This window comes from Balaenoptera ricei, chromosome 16 (genome assembly GCF_028023285.1).
Source record: "Balaenoptera ricei isolate mBalRic1 chromosome 16, mBalRic1.hap2, whole genome shotgun sequence".
Lineage (NCBI taxonomy): Eukaryota > Metazoa > Chordata > Mammalia > Artiodactyla > Balaenopteridae > Balaenoptera > Balaenoptera ricei.
Genome location: NC_082654.1, coordinates 20,341,510 through 20,357,730, shown reverse-complemented (window position 1 = coordinate 20,357,730; position 16,221 = coordinate 20,341,510). Strand labels below are relative to the sequence as shown.

The 16,221-nt window shown below is 47.4% G+C and overlaps 1 protein-coding gene across 4 annotated transcripts in view; it reads right to left on the bottom strand.

Annotated features, from left to right (window-relative positions):
• The window catches only part of XPNPEP1 (X-prolyl aminopeptidase 1), a 55,894-nt gene that overhangs the window by 11,186 nt on the left and 28,487 nt on the right, over positions 1 to 16,221 (bottom strand). For 3 of the 4 annotated variants that reach the window (XM_059901059.1, XM_059901060.1, XM_059901062.1), the window contains 10 exons: positions 15,938 to 16,042; positions 12,418 to 12,510; positions 12,021 to 12,164; positions 9,690 to 9,785; positions 7,472 to 7,553; positions 5,694 to 5,904; positions 3,780 to 3,869; positions 3,118 to 3,168; positions 1,863 to 1,921; positions 1,651 to 1,728 (listed from right to left, as the gene is read on the bottom strand). In XM_059901059.1, coding sequence (XP_059757042.1) covers positions 1,651 to 1,728; positions 1,863 to 1,921; positions 3,118 to 3,168; positions 3,780 to 3,869; positions 5,694 to 5,904; positions 7,472 to 7,553; positions 9,690 to 9,785; positions 12,021 to 12,164; positions 12,418 to 12,510; positions 15,938 to 16,042 — 1,009 coding nt within the window. The remainder of the gene's footprint in view (positions 1 to 1,650; positions 1,729 to 1,862; positions 1,922 to 3,117; positions 3,169 to 3,779; positions 3,870 to 5,693; positions 5,905 to 7,471; positions 7,554 to 9,689; positions 9,786 to 12,020; positions 12,165 to 12,417; positions 12,511 to 15,937; positions 16,043 to 16,221) is intronic. The other variant, XM_059901061.1, reaches the window with a different exon arrangement.

Genomic DNA, 16,221 nt, shown 5'->3' with positions numbered 1-16,221 from the left:
AGGTCAATGTCTCAGTCTGGGAGAAAACCGAACGGGATTTTTGCTGGGGAAAAAATCTGGTTTCTGATCTGATTTCTCCATGCCTTTTTCCAGACAATATGCTGCACTGGGAAAAGCTAAAAGGGACGCGAGCATTCCAAGTCTCCGCCCTGCAGCCGAGAGAGGTTCTCAGAGAGGCTCTCCTTCACTTCCAGGCAATAAGGGTGAAAGTGGGCACTCGAGCCCAATTGGGAGAAAAGACAACCAGACATGGGCCCAGTTTCAGCACCCTCTCTGTCAACAGGCTTCCAACAGCCACAATGAAGAGGCACCAAAGGAGAAGCAAAATTCTCCCCCCTTGGTCTGAAATTATTTATTGTGTTAATTATATGCAAAATTCTAGAGTAGTATCCAGCCAGGAAATTCATCACCTGCATTAAATCTAAGACAAAACTGAAGTCCTTTTGCTATTTTAATGTTGGAACAGAGGCATTAATGTGAGAGAACTGTACAGTCACATATCTGTGACTGTCTCCCACACAACAGCTTCAAAATTTGTCCCAAGACTAAAAACTCTAAAGGCGATTAAAAAGGTGGGGGGCAGGAATCTGTGCCCACGTACAGCACTGCAGCACAGTGAGACAGCCAAGTGTTCCTTCACTATGCACATCACAGGTGGGGAGCGAAGGACTCAAGATGCCCACACGAGGCAGAACCACGTAAGCCAGGCGAAGCTGAAGCTGGAGCCCCATTTCCCACCACCTCTACAGGCAGGTCTAGCAGTCCTACATTCACCAGTGTCCCCTTTGTCTCACAGTGCAGGGATGCGTGGCTCTGTGGGCCCGTGGGCTCTTGTAGGTCATGTGGCACAAACCCCCATAGGCTGGGGAGGAGAGAGGTTACAGATTATCTCTTCAACCGCAGCAGGGCGCTCCACAGCCTAGCGATAAGCTTTTTGGTATGGAGGTGATGGCGCTCACAGGATGTTTGGACTAGTGCATCAAGAGGGCTGCCACTGTCAGAAAAGAAAAACACTAAACACTCTAACTACTAAGATTCAGGGATTGCGGCTTCCCTGGTGGCGCAGTGGTTGAGAGTCTGCCTGCCAATGCAGGGCACACGGGTTCGAGCCCTGGTCTGGGAAGATCCCACATGCCGCGGAGCAACTGGGCCCATGAGCCACAATTACTGAGCCTGCGCGTCTGGAGCCTGTGCACCCCAGCAAGAGAGGCCGCGATAGTGAGAGGCCCGCGCACCGTGATGAAGAGTGGCCCCCGCTTGCCACAACTGGAGAAAGCCCTCGCGCAGAAACGAAGACCCAACACAGCCATAAATAAATAAAAATTTAAAAAAAAAAAAAAAGATTCAGGGATTATGAATACAGATACTGCAGCCTCAAAGGAAAGAGGGACAACCCGTTTGACATCGCGAGAATGTCAACGCGAAACGTCTGTGCCTAAGAGTTGGCTCCCAACAGGCAGAGGCTTGGGGATTTAGAGCAAAGAAGAGAAAATAAGACCTCCAAGGTCGTATTTCCCATATAAGAACAATCTCAACAGACACACGGAGGTGGGCGCCAGGGCCTCTGGTAAAATAATGTCTCTCCCCTGCTCAGGCTCCTGCGCAGAAGCAGCAGCAGAGCCAGGCGGCGTGCTCCTCCGCATGCCTTACGCGTAGTGAATGATGGCGCCGTTGGGTCCCGTACTGGAAATTGTTGGGAAGCTCAGGTCCACAAAGTCAGCCTGCTGCCTGGAACAGAAAGACACACAAGAGCAGAGTGGTTTAAAGGTTTTTACTGTGCCAAGAATCAGGGCCCTCCCAGCTTCATTTAACTTACCAAGGAAACGAGCACAAGGTTCATGGGCCCCCAAAGTGATCCTTACCTGCGGAATTCCTCAGCTTTGTCGGCAGCGGAGATCTCCGTCACGCCACCTTTGGGCACCTATAAGGGAAGTTGCTTATAAACCATTGGGGTGTGATAAATTCATCCGTCTCCTACATATTATAGGGGGTGCATTAAAAGCTTACTTTTTCCTCAATCCCCATGTCCCAACTGTCCAATCTATAGGACACAGCATATGTCTCATCTTTACAAGGAGGGAATATCCAAAGGCTCTTACCAAAGCCATCTAAAAGTAGAAGCATTTCTATACATTTAATTTTTCACTCAACTATTTCCCTCAGTGTTATATCCTGAAACCTCCCAAAACTTAATACACCTAAATTTAAAAATTAAAAAGCATCCCCACCTAGGATATCATCCTAAGAAAGTGATCCTAAATAAATAAAAAAGATAAATGCAAAGATATTATTACAAGGTGTTTGGTAAGTGCAAAAAAAATTTAAAACAATCTAAACATTTGAAAATAGGAGGAATGGGTAAATAAATCAGTCTAGCTACTAAACACAGTCTCTATTTGAATCATTTTTTTAAAGACCTCAAAGCACATGGAAAATGCTCACACTATGATAAATAAATAAAATAAACAAAATACAAAATCGTAGCTGTACAGTGAGAGACATGTAAAAATGATTTATATTGGAAAAACAATGTACACAGATGAACAATTGCCAAAGAGGAAAAAACTGTTACACCAGTGGGAATCAGGGTGATATTTTCTTCTTCCAATTTAAGCTACTTTAAAAGAGTTGTTTATATAATATTTAAAGTGAATATGATATTGTTTAATAAGAGCACAAAGAAATCACCTTCCTGTCAACTACAAGGAGTGAAAAGGGCAAGAAACTAATGCCCAGGAGTCAATTTAATATAAAAAGTTTTATGGCTTAAAGTTCAAAATATACACAAAGATCTTTTTTCTCTTAACACAGTCAGCTTGCTTGTAATATCGTTAAGAGTCATTTTTTCTTATAATGAAACTCCACTTAGTTATAAGACAATTCCTTAACCAGAAAGTATCCATTCTGTTAAGGAATTTCTTTCTTCATCTTTGTTACTACTATTTATAATTAAAGAATTTTTAAATACACACCAAATTTCCACAAAGAACTATTAAAAGAGAGTACTAAAATTAGATCAAGATCTTAGACCTCGTGGTCAACCAGAGCCACAGTTCGAATCACATGTAGATAATTTCTGAATAATCTATATCCATGTGTTAAAGACTAAGAACCAACCTCTTTCTCCAGCCAGTTAAAGAGTTCACAGAGGGCAACGGCATCTTTAATCTGTGCAAATAACAGAGACATTTTTTAAAGTTATTACTGAAAATCAGATGGGCAGATTCAAAGCCCAGCCCTAATGTGATACTGAGAGGGCTGCACTTATAGGGCTACAAACCATCAGCAATCAGGGCTTTACATGCAGGCATTTCCTGTGAACAAGTGTGCAGCAGTTTCCACTACGGGGGAAAGGGCTCCCCTGCTGTTGAGTAGTTCAGGCACCGTCAGGAAGGGGCCCACCTCAGAGCACACACGAGCACCCTCAGAGGGGTCATTCCTGTACTACTGGAGCAGGAAAGACGGGCCACTGTCAAAAGCCGTCTCTGGGCCCCAAATCTTTCTAGATCCACTGCTGGCCTGGAAACACACATCTAGGCCTCTTCAGAGGCTTCACCTTCATCATCACCATCACCTACACTATCATCATCAATCTCCTCTTGTGTTTTATATTATGTAAAGATCTAGCCCATCCAGTATTTTATTTCATTCTCTCATTAACTCTGGAAAGCTCAGAGAAGTTCCCACCTTGTGCCAGGCTCAAGGCCACACAGCAGGTGAGGGAGCTGGGCCTCCTGACCACCATGCCTCCCCTCTTCTGCACAGGCTGCTTTACTCACGTGAGCTCTCCTCATGCCTTCTGATTCAGCAGAATTCTTCACAGCTTTGGCGATGCAGATGGGGGTGTAAGGCATACAGCAGCGATGATCCTGGGGCGAAAGGCAGTCACATGGGAAATCGAGTCTGGCTCCACTCACCCAAGACCAAGGCTATCACCTCTCCACCCAGCACAGCACACTTCAGGCAAATCATTGGAAGAGCTCCCACTCAGGACCCACCCAGCTGTCCCCTGGGGCCCGAAGACCTGCCCTTTTTGGTTGGTGACTCTGAGCATGGCAAAAGGTGCTTGAGCTCATCCAAAAAGATAAAGTAAAAACATAAAACAAGTTATTTCTCGTCTATCCCCCACCCCGTAGCTTTTTGAGACTGCTGGCTGCCAGCCATCAGAGAGATACTGCTTTTCAAACCTCCAAGGTCATGGTCAGAGTTCACTAACAGATCAAAGCTTGACCGAAACAACCCCTTTCTGGCTGCACAAAGGAGGCTTTTTCCCACTGTCTAGGGACGCACATGACGGATGAGGGGGGAGGGGAGGCTCCTGCTCCTTCCTGCCTCCTGCTCAGGGATCGGCTACTATTAAAGGCCTGATCTTAAAGGGCCTTAAAGGGCCGGGGAAGAGCCTTCCCAATTTGAAAACAAGTTAGAATCCAGCCCTGTGTTACAGGGAGGGGGGAGGGATTTTGCACCACCTTGCACTTGCACTAGCACAGAGCTTCTCAAAGGGCTTTCTCTCTCTCCACTCTCCTTGCTCTCTCTCTGAGATACCTACCCGTCATGAGACAAAGGCAGGCATGATCCCCAAGGAGGTAAAGCTCTGAGTAACTATGTCATGCAGTGTGACAGTGACAGGGGTGCAATGGCAGGCCAGGTCTAGAGGGCCAGGCCTGGGCTCCTCCCAGGATGGCCCACTGCTTAGTGGAGGAGAGAGGCCCAGGGCAGGACAGTCAAAAAGGCTACAACTAAGGTGCCTTGAACTCCTGCGCCAGGCCTCAGTTAAAATGAGGGGGAAGGTGTCAGCTGCTTAGCACCACCCAGCAGGGGCTCAGTCAAAGGCAGGGCTATCAGTATCATTTGACCTTTGATAAATCCCCAACTCCCAAAGCCTCCCTGGGCCTCAGGTCTCCTTAACTATGAAATGTGGTGGGAGAGGTGGGTGTAGAGTAGTGTCTCCCAAACGTGAGATACTCTCATACCACCTGCACAGGTCTTACCCTAGCTGCTACCCCCTGGACCCTTATTTACTAAGACTTTTCTTTAGACTATCTTTGAATCAACATAGGTTACTGAACTCAACTCTCTCTTAAGAAACAATTTTTATAATATATGGTCTCATATGCTAATCATATTTTTTTATAGTATACACTAAAACACTTTTTTTATAGTTGATATACAGTATTATATAAGTGTGAGGTATACAACATAGTGATTCATAATTTTTAAAGGTTAAATTCCATTCAAAGTTATTATAAAATACTGGCTATATTCCCTGTGCTATACAATATATCCTTGTAGCTTATTTATGTTATGCATAGTAGTTTGTACCTCTTAATCCCATATCCCTATCTTGCCCCTCCCCCCTTCCCTCTCCCTACTGATAACCACTAGTTCATTCTCTGTAACTGTTAAAATGCTTTTTAAAACAGATACATTTAAATAAACCTAAGTATGAATGTGTACCACCTAAAATCATCTCTCATGTCATGTTTTGGAAAACACAGAACTCAATGGGTTCTAAAAGCCTCACACTCCAGCCCAAAGGGCTCATCCAGGGAGATGACACCTCTGACCCAACAGCCAGTCCTGGAAATCTGCCTGAACAACCTCTGCTTCAAAGACAAGCCGCACGATGCCAGGACTGGAAAGGGCCTGGCAGCTGGAGTGGCAGGTTTAGATGGGTCTCTGGGGCTACCAACCTTGGGGATGGCCTCGCTCACGGCATAGCTGGCCTTGTCGCTGACCCACACCTTCTCCCTCGGGGAGAGGCTGGCGCACAGGGTCTTGAGCTCGCTCAGGATGGACTTGTAGGGAAGCACCTGGATTCTGTATTCAGCTTCCAGGCCCAAGTCAAGCAGCAGGTGCTCCTTCACATTGGGGACATCTGTGCGGTCGCCATCAATGAAGAGCCTGCAGAGGGGCCAGAGGTAAGGTGACAGAAAAGGCGGGCACAGGAGTGAGAGGACGAGAACACAGACCCACACACAAGCGACAGGCTCTACCTCCCAGCATCCAAACCAAGCAGTTTCTCTTTCCTCCATGCCTTTCCCAAATCCTGCTCCCCAAACTGTGTCCCCTGCCCTGTGTATGCTGTCACCTTCCACCCCATTCCCCAAGCCAGGACCTGGGCACTGTCCTCCTTGATGCTCCTCCTTCCCTCCTACATTGAGATCTTTGAACCTGTAGCCTAAACACCCCTCAGACCTCTCCAGCTTTCACTGCAGCCTGGCCCAGTCGCTGCCCAGGTTCAGGCCACTACCGTCTCTCACTTGGATCCGTGCCACAGCCTCCTAACTGGTCTCCCTGCCTCCAGTCTTCCCTATCCACCCTATTTTTTGCAGCAATCATAATTCACCCCGTAATTTCACTCCAATCATAACATTCTTTATGATTTACAAGCCTGACCACGTAGTTCCGTGTGAAAAACTCATTCAGTAGCTCCGCAGCATCCTCAGGACAAGAGCTCAAGCTCCTGAACCTGGCTCACAAGGCCTTCCTTATGGGGGCCCTGCCCACCTGCCGGCTTCCCACTCCAGGTTCCAACCACACTGGACCACTCTGGGTCCTCCACGCACACTGTGCTCTCTCCTGCCCAGAGCCTCTGAAGACGCTGCTTCCCCTGCTTAGATCACTGTTCCTCTTCCTCCTCGCCCCCTACTCACCTAGCTAACCCCCATGTACCCTTAATCTCGGACTCAATATTACTTTCCCCAAGAGCCTCCTCTGACCAGGCCAGGCCCCTCCAGTAACACCCGTACCCACCCCAATGACAAGTTAGTGCCCACTATGTGCCCGAATGCCCTGAGGAAACCTCTCATCTCTGCAACTCTAACCCAGGACGCTGTCTGTCTCATTCACCCCAACACCTAACAGAGACCCTAGCACATAAGAGGCACTCAATAAATACGTTGTCTGAATGCAGAAAGCCATCCAAATAAGAAGAGCAATGGCAGGTTGGCCACAAGCAGCAGTTTAAAAGAGAAACTGACAAGGCACAGCTCAGGGGGTTTTTCTGTGTCACTTCTGACCTTCCAAATGACTGGGTCTATTTGCATCGTGGACCCAGGATTGTATAACAGAGCCCATATTCCCCTTGGCATTGGCTGCTGGGAAATCTGGAATCAAATGTATGGCCTGAACAAGACTTTGCAGCAGGAATTTTGTGAACTAACCTCACTCTCTCCAGTTTTGTTCTGATGTCCTCGACCACCTATTTTTTTTTATCTCCTCATACTACAGAGACTTTCAGAGATTTCAAATCATTTTCAGGATTAAAAGAGAGGCAGGATATAAATAAATATCTATTGTTAAGGAAGACAAGAAGGGGAAGGAAGAGAGGCAGCAAAGGGAAAAGGCAGGAGAAAAGCAGCGCACTAGCGCACGTCAGGCCGAGACTGGCGGGCACGGGCCAGAAGGGGGCGACTGGGGCTCCGAGGAGCTGTGGGGAAGGACTTTCAGGCGCGGGGCCAGCACTCACATGATGGTCTCTAGTCCTATGACTGCATAGGAGAAAAACACCGGATTGTGCTCCACATCTGATCCTCGGAGATTGAACAGCCCTGAAAAAAAAAAAAGGTCCTGTCACCTGCCTGAGTGAGAGTTTAAGGGGCAGCCTGTAGAGCAAGGGAAGAGCTTCCACTCGCTAGGGAAGCACTGGGCGGCATCTCTCCGAGAAGCTGGGAGCCTCACTTCCTGGTCCCACCTCTGAGCTGCAGTTGCTCATATCCGCCAAATGATGGCACCAGAACTGTTTCTTATGCTACCGCATCACCATCCCGAGAAGGGGATGGAAGAGTTATTAGTCAGAAAACGCAACAAATGCCCTCCAGACAAGAGTTGAAATGGTCCACCCGGCGGTGACCTGCCAGGCCTAGCAGGCCTGACGTGCCACAGAAAAACGCTCCGGCACTCCCAAAGACAGCGGAGGGGAGCCAAGCACTCGCTCCCTTCTGAGGGGAACGACCTAGAGTAGAAAAACTGAGACCCACCCATGAGGGAGGCCAGATGAGGCCCCCTGTGTGAGGGTCAAGAGCCCCAGGAAGGCGGGGCTTCCCGGCAGAGGAACAAAAGCAGTGAGTCAGCAGGGCTCCGGCCCACGAATGAAAGCCGAGCCTGCGGCCCACCCGGAACCACGGCTGGGTGGAGGACCTGCCTTGGCCAGTGTCAGGGGGTCTAGTGAGGTCACTGCGTGTTGGAGAAACTGGAGGGACCGGCAGAGAGCACAGCTCCGGTCCGAGGACTTCCAGCTGCCTCATGCTTGCTCCCCTGAGGATGCGAGTGCAGAGAAGACTCTGGCGTAAAAAGCACTGCCTCTATTTTAAAATCTGGCTTCGCAAAGTAAAGCAATGAGGCAGCATGTTTTTCCTATCAGACCAAACTAGCACTCTTTTTAAATGACAGCACCTGGGGCTGGCGAGGGTGTGGCGAGAGGGGTGTATTCATACACCCCTGTGCAACCTTCCCGGCAGGTACAGGGCAAAATGGTCAAAAGCCCTGCCATGCACACACCCTCTAATCCATAACTCCACCTCTAAAGCCAACCAGAAGTTGGAAGAAAATTATCTGAAACTAAGACATGGATTGTGATGCACCAAGTACTCTGATGTAACAAAATCACGAGAAAATTGGAAATTACTCAAAGGGCATACGTAGGGGAATGGTTAAGTAAATTATGATACAACCATATGATGAGATATTTAATATTCACTTAAAATTATGCTTATGTATGCTTAGAGTATCCCGATACATTGGAAAAAATATAGCTACAAAATTATATATGTGCAGAATGTTAACTGTGATTCTCTGTGTGTAAGAAAATTATAGGTGATTTTTTTTTTCTTCTTTCTACTTCCTCTGCACTTTCCAGGTTTTCCGCAATGGAAATGTGTGTCTTTTTAATAATAAAGGAGAGAAATTAGCTTTATATGTTATTTCCTCTGATGTTAAAGTTATTTAGTTAATTAGGGATATAAATCACTGACACTCTTGACAAAGTTTGGAACTGGGGATTAGAGAGCTAGGACACTGTGCAGTAAACTTTCTTTCTCCAGTGAGAAAAATCAAAGGATAAGGCAGTGCCTTGTCTCAGGTACCCTGGGTCAAATCCAGTCAGAAAATAGCAGACAGAATAAGAAGATTCCTTCAGGTTCTAGAAGGCACTGAACAATTCCATGGGGATAGTTTAAGGTCTAAAGATTAAAAAACTGCTATTGTACCAAAAGGCTTGTTGAAGAACTTTCAGTTCCTGAGTTTTCTGAAGTAGAAATATTTGTAGAACATCCTCATTGTGAAGAACTTGGGGATATACATGAAAAGGATAAAGAAAAAAATACCTCCTATGATCTTACTTCTATACCCATAGAGACACACGAATGTTGACAGGCACCAAAAGTTTGTTGGAAATGTCCCTCCTCAGAGATGTCACAGTCCTGAGTAGACTGGCCAGAGGGGGACATCATCACAGATTTAACACCAGCCCCTGGCTGTAATACAGCTCCAGACCAAGCTACATTTCCCTCCCCGACTCCCTATAATTACTTCTCCATCCTACTTGGCATATCATATACCCAACTGGTGACAGTCTTTTGCTTATTCCCTGGCCACTCAGAAAGCTGAATTGCATGAACACACAGATTCCCAGAGAACCAATGCAGAGACTGGGTAACACACCCCAACAGTGAAACCAGAGCACTCACATGCAATCTCATCCAGGGCAGTGACCACAAACCACACGACGTTCCTCTCGGCCATTTTCAACCGAAGATCTACAACCTTGTCCTTCCAGGAGATGCCTGCAAGAAACAAATGTACTTGCGACTCCAGCCCTGGTCTGGTCCCAGGGACCTGCGGAAGCCAAGTGAAAGAACCCATTCCAAACATTTTTAACCAGCACCATATCCCAGGGAGCATGTTATCTGAGCAGACAGAAGGCCCAGATTCAAGCCCCATACATGAGAAGTGACTCTAAGCTAGTTGACTGTCAAGAGCCCTGACTGCCTCAAAGAAAAAGTAATTCATTTGTTCATCCAACAAATGTCTATGAAGCATCTACACTTCCCAGGCATAGATATCTGCAGGTACCACGCTGGTCACTGTGGTTACAGCTCTGAGCTACATGCAGTCCTTGCGCTCACGGGGCTTATAATCTAGAGGGGAAGACAGACAATTAAACCAGCAATTAGTGGGACTTCCCTGGTGGCACAGTGGTTAAGAATCCACCTGCCAATGCAGGGGACATGGGTTCGATCCCTGGTCTGGGAAGATGCCACATGCCTTGGAGTAACTAAGCCCGCGAGCCACAACTACTGAGCCCGTGAGCCACAACTAACGAAGCCCGCACACCTAGAGCCCGTGCTCCACAACAAGAGAAGCCACCGCAATGAGAAGCCTGCGCACCGCAATGAAGAGTAGCCCCTGCTCTCCGCAACTAGAGAAAGCCTGCGCACGGCAATGAAGACCCAACACAGCCAAAAATAAAATAAATTAATTTAAAAAAAGAAACCCAAAAAACCAGCAATTAGTTACACTTCTGTACAAGGAGCTTTGAGAACACACTACCCAGCAGAGAGAACTCACCGAGTCTTAGAGGTCAGGGGAACCACTTTACATTCCTGGAGATACGAGACTTGCCTTTCAGTGCTAAGACCGAGGAATTCTCTACAGTCTGACTCAGTGTGACAACCACTTCCAAATCACACTTGCACTGTCAGACACAGCCACGGCCTCCCTGCTCTCCCCAGGATGAAACTGGGGTCCTAGAGGAGCTCACCCCATCAGCACCACCACCACCACCACCCAGCCTGAAACAGCACATGTAACGCAGGGCGCAGCCACCTGTGAACACGGCAGGCATCTGTCTTATTCGCCCAGCACCTAGCAGTGTCCTGCACACAGCAGGCACTCGTGTCTGCTGAACAGAAGTTTTACCAGCCACACCTGCTCTCCCCCCTTCTATAAGCAATAGGTCAGAGCCTCTGCTTCAGTTGAACAAAACTCAGAACACGCTGATGGAAAATGTTTAGCTGACCCTGGGCCGCTCACTGGACCCATCCCCCTAATCTGTAATACCCTCAGATGAGGGTGTCACAAGGAAAGCAAGCTGGGGGCTGTCCCCACAACTAAACGCTGCTGTGAAGACCAGCTCGGGAATGCTGTTTCAAACTTGACTGAGAGTCTGGGCTGTAACGCTTTCTTCCCAGGACCCCTCTGGGCAATGTGCCTACATTCCAGACATCCCCCATCCACCTCTCCTCTGCCGTTTCTACAGCAAGGCTCCCCCCCCCGGCAGCCCCACCTCCCCGGCCCTTCCCTCTGCACTCCTCACTCTCCCATAAATCGCACTTTCATCGCCCACAGAATGTTCACAGAGCTTGCCCCTCACTCACCACTGTCACACAAGCCAAAGAAACCCACCCACACCCGAAAGTTACTAAAGCAGAGGACGGACAGAAGGAGGGGGCCTGGGAAGGTAGACCTACAAATGCTGACAGAAGAAAAGGAAATGGAATCTAGAAACCTCTAGGCTCACTACAGTCCAATAAAAATTAATTTAAAAAACAAAACAAAACAAAAGACAATCTGCTAAGGCTGGGGTGTGTATACAACCCAATCAGCTGTTGACACTGATTATGGATTAATAAATATGTGAGAAGGAAAAAAAATTTAAATAAAGAAATAAAACTCTCAAGGTGACTAAATCAAAAAAAGAAAAGAAAAGAAACCTCTAGTCTGTTTCCAATATTAGACACGTTAGAGGGGCAGTTAGCAACTGAATGGTAAAAAAGCCATCTCAGCAGCACCCACAGGTCTGCCCAGAAGAGCTCTGCAAGAATAAACTATGCCAAAGTAGGTGGCAAGTAGGTGGCAACTGTGAAAACAAACTGAACTCCTGCTGCATCAAATGCCCCATGTGCCAGGGCGGGGCAAAATCCTCCAATCAGCTCAAGCTCGACCTGGATTCAGAGGACTTTCGTTTAGGTGAAGGGGCCAATGGTCGGGGGCCTTCTGGGCACAGCCGTGGTTCTGACCTGTGTAATCCAGGCCCAGTGTGATGAGGGGCTTGCAGGGACGCTCAGGACGGTCTGTCCAGATCTTGTCCACAAGGTTCTCCTTGACAGGAATGAGGTGATGGCCAGCGCTTCTCAGAACCTTGGCCATCTTCTTCCAGTAATCTGAGGAGAAACACACGTGGTCTAGCTATGAACTGAACACCCTTTACAGGCAGCAGGGCTTTGAGAGCCTGGCACCTTCTGAAAGGCTATCCCGTGGCCCTGTGCTAACTCTTCTCCTCACCTTGACCTTTGTTGTGACATCAAATCATGCTGAGCCCCCAAATGTTCCACAACCCACAAGCAAACAGGGAGGATGGAGAGGCCTCTAGAACTCACTTCCTCACCCAAGATGAAAGGGCCTATGCTTACTCACCTGTAGGAATGATCAATGGGTCCACACCAACCCTGGATCCTTCAGGAAGTACACTCACCAGCCAGTCTTCCTGAGTTGGTGTGTCCTTCAGACCTACAGAGTGAAGAACAGATGAGAAGCAATTCCCAGGGGACCCGAGCTCATTGTCCTATCCAGAAGAAGGCAATTCACCAACATCATGATAGCAGGGTCTTTATTAAGTACCTTCTTCAAAGAGAATTGACGGCACTTGGAAAATCTGAACTTAATCCTGGAAGGCTATGAAAAGTGTAAGATGCTATAAAAGGAAAACATAAAGTAAGATGGTATATAAGGAATGGGTGAGACAGAAGAAAAAAAGAAACAGGATTTTCATTAGACCCCTGGTAAAAGGCATCCCAGGAATCGCTGCAATACAGGTACATGGTGTCATCGTGAAGATCATCTTGTATCAGTCTTCGGTCACTTTACCACTACTGATGATGAGAGGGTGGGTGGTGATATGGTGAAGGCTGGAGCTGGGAACCTCCCTTACATCGCACACCAGGTAAAGGGAACACACACCACAGTGCCCTCCCCTTATCTGGAGGGCAGCATTGCAGAGTGAAGGCCCCCACCAGACAACCAGGCCTGACTGGCAGCAGAGAAACGTATCCAAAGACTGTAAGAGGGACACACAGGAACCCAACATCGTGTCTTTAACTGGCTCCCTGGGCTTCCCAACTACCAAGAGCAAACAGTCATAGGACACCAAATAAGCTTCAAAAAAGGAACTAAAGTTATTTTTATATCCCTCTTTTTCTTTAATTCAACCCAGTATCTTGTATGTTTCGGATGTATACTTTTTTCATCAAATTTTTGCTAAACAATTAACATTTCGGTAAAATATTAAGAGCAAAAGTTCACATATTCTGAAATGGTACTGTTCTACTATTCTCCCTAGCGAGTACTGATAACCACATAACCACAGAAGGGAAGTTCAAAGGTTTGTAAAGAAATGAGCTCATGGGACTTCCCTGGTGGTCCAGTGGTTAAGAATCAGCCTTCCAATGCAGGGGACGTGGGTTCAATCCCTGGTTGGGGAACTAAGATCCCACGTGCCTCAACCACCTCGATGCCAACTAAGCCCAGGTATCACAACCACCGAGCCCGCACGCCTCAACTAGAGAGCCTGTGTGCCGCAAACTAGAGCCCACGCGCTTTGGAGCCCGAGCACCACAACTAGAGAAGCCCGCAAGCCGCAACGAAGAGCCCGCATGCTGCAACTAAGACCCAATGCAGCCAAAAAAAGCAAACAGATAAATAAATATTAAAAAAAAAAAAAAAAAGAAATGAGCTCATGAATCTGTTCTAAAAAACTGCCTAGAAGCTGGCACTGAGTTGTTATTTTGCTATTTGATTCTTTCCTATTTTTTTCAAACCGCTGAACAGCCACTTACTAATCAAGTTCCTTTAATGCCCCTAGTATAACTTTCACAGGATGAAGTCATATCATCTCCTAGCAGACAGATGTTTGGCAAAAACCCCAGGGATGAACCACTCCCCAGCTACACCCACCAGGATCTCCCTACACAGGAGAGACAGTGAGGAGGTGGGCTTAGGGCAGAAACTAGAGAGGGGCTTGGAAGGGAGAAGGACTCATCCACTGGGGCTGTTCTAGAGGACAGGCAGACAGTATTCACTCCTCTGACACTCTGGACCCCAAAGCGCTGACTTATCTAACAGCTGGAGTTTAGGCCCCAAAGAGAGATGCCCACACCCCAGAGGCACACTGAATGATCCACTGGGGTACAAGCAGAAAGTATTAGGACTTCCATTTGTAATTTTTCTTAAAATATAAGATATTAATCTTTGCTTGTATTTGAAATACAGATGGACTGGGTGCATATACCGTCAACAGAGGCATGTAATCAAGAAGTGTAAAGGTCTAGTGGCCTATCCATTTATAATAGCCCTACAGCCCAAGTGCTTCTGTGTGTGTGTGTGTGTGTGTGTGTGACAGAGAGAGAGAGAGAGAAGAGGGAGAACAACTGGGGCAACAACCACCTGTAGCTTTGATGTTTCTATATTTTTAAAAAGACTTTTGAGAAACGGAAATTTAAAATAAATCCACTGCCAGGATAAAAACGTTCCTAATTCCTCCCTCCCTAAGACAAACAACACATATATGTGGAGAGTGTGTGAAACACACATACATACACACACACACACACACACACACACACACACACACTACCTCAGTAAGCTAACTGCTTGGATCTTGGAGCCAACTCAACTCAACTCAGTGTCAACAGCCCTCTGTTCCCTGAACCATGAGTCTGGTAACAACCTGATTTCCTCATTACTTCCAATTACAAACAAGAAATATCAGGGATTTGGCCTCATCTTCTCTTCCTCACTCAGCCCTGGTAGCACCTTTTCCCTCCTTCTATTGTCCAAGTTCAAAATTCAGCAGGCAGAGACCTTTGTACAACGACTAAAATCATGTTTCAAAAGACTATTATAGTGACAAGGAAAACTACAGCACAAAATTAAATGAAAAAACAAGAGTACACACACACACACACACACACACACAATCATTATCCAATAAACACTGAGCTCTATGCTTCCCATATACTATTTCTTTAATCCTCACCATTTTATGTGGTACTTACTATTACTATTCCACCTTACATATGAGGAAACTGAAGCACTGAAGGTGAAGCAACTTGCCCAAGAAAGTTCCAGACCCATGCTCTTGCCCTATGGCTGAGCTGCCAGAAGCAAGTCAGGATCCTCAGAGGGAGAGCTTCCTAGCTTCAGTTGCTAGTGGCCCCTTACCTTTATCTCACTTTGAATCACGAGGCAGCAAAGAGCAGTGGAAAGGCCCCAGTGCATGAATCAAATGCACAGCAAGCTATGTGAGCTGCAGCAAAGCAACTGTCCTCTCTGGCCCTCAGTTTCTCCTCACTGAAATGAGTATCCTGAACCAGGATCTTCCAAAACTGAACACGTAATGGTATGTGTATATCAGCATGTCATTTTCTTGGTTTTCCTTGTGCCATGAACTGGACTGTCCCCTCAAACTTCATACATTGAAGCCCTCCCCCAAATGTAACTATACTTGGAGACAGGGGGTTTAGGAGGTAATTAAGGTTAAATGCAGTCATAAGGTAGAATTCTAATCCAGGAGGACTGGTGGCCTTCTGAGCAGGGGAACAGAGAGAGAGAGCCATGGAAGGATACAGCGAGAAGGAGGCTGTCTGCACGCCAGGAAGAGAGCTCTCACCAGAACCTGACCACAACAGCACCCTGATTTCAGACCTCCAGCCACCAGAAATGAAAAAGTAAATTTCTGTTGTTTAAGCCACCCAGTCTATGGTATTTTGTTTTGGTAGCCTGAGCAGACTAAGACACCTTGGATTCTAAAAGGGGTCTGTGGCCCCATAAAAGGGGTCCGTGGCCCCATAAAAGGGGTAAGATCCAGAAGCCCTGAGGAGCCCTAGGGTCCCCTGCCAGAGCTGCCCACTAAAGTTGAGATGGCGGTGCCGCTACGCACCCATCTTCATGAGCGTCCAGTTGCTGTCCATCTGCTTGGCAGCCTGGAGGAAGTAGCGCCCATCAGTCCACATGGCCGCATGTTCTTCTGTGACGATGGCTGTGCCTACAGCAGGGGAGCAAAGAGATGAGAAAGGTTTCTGACCACCACCTAGAAGCTGCACAAAACGGCAGCAGGCAGGTGAGCACGGTGAGGGGCACCAGATCCCGTGTGGCCTCACCACCGCTCTGGTGGGGCCTCTGGTGGGGCAGCGGGGCCTTTAACTCCAAGAGAACCTCCAGGCA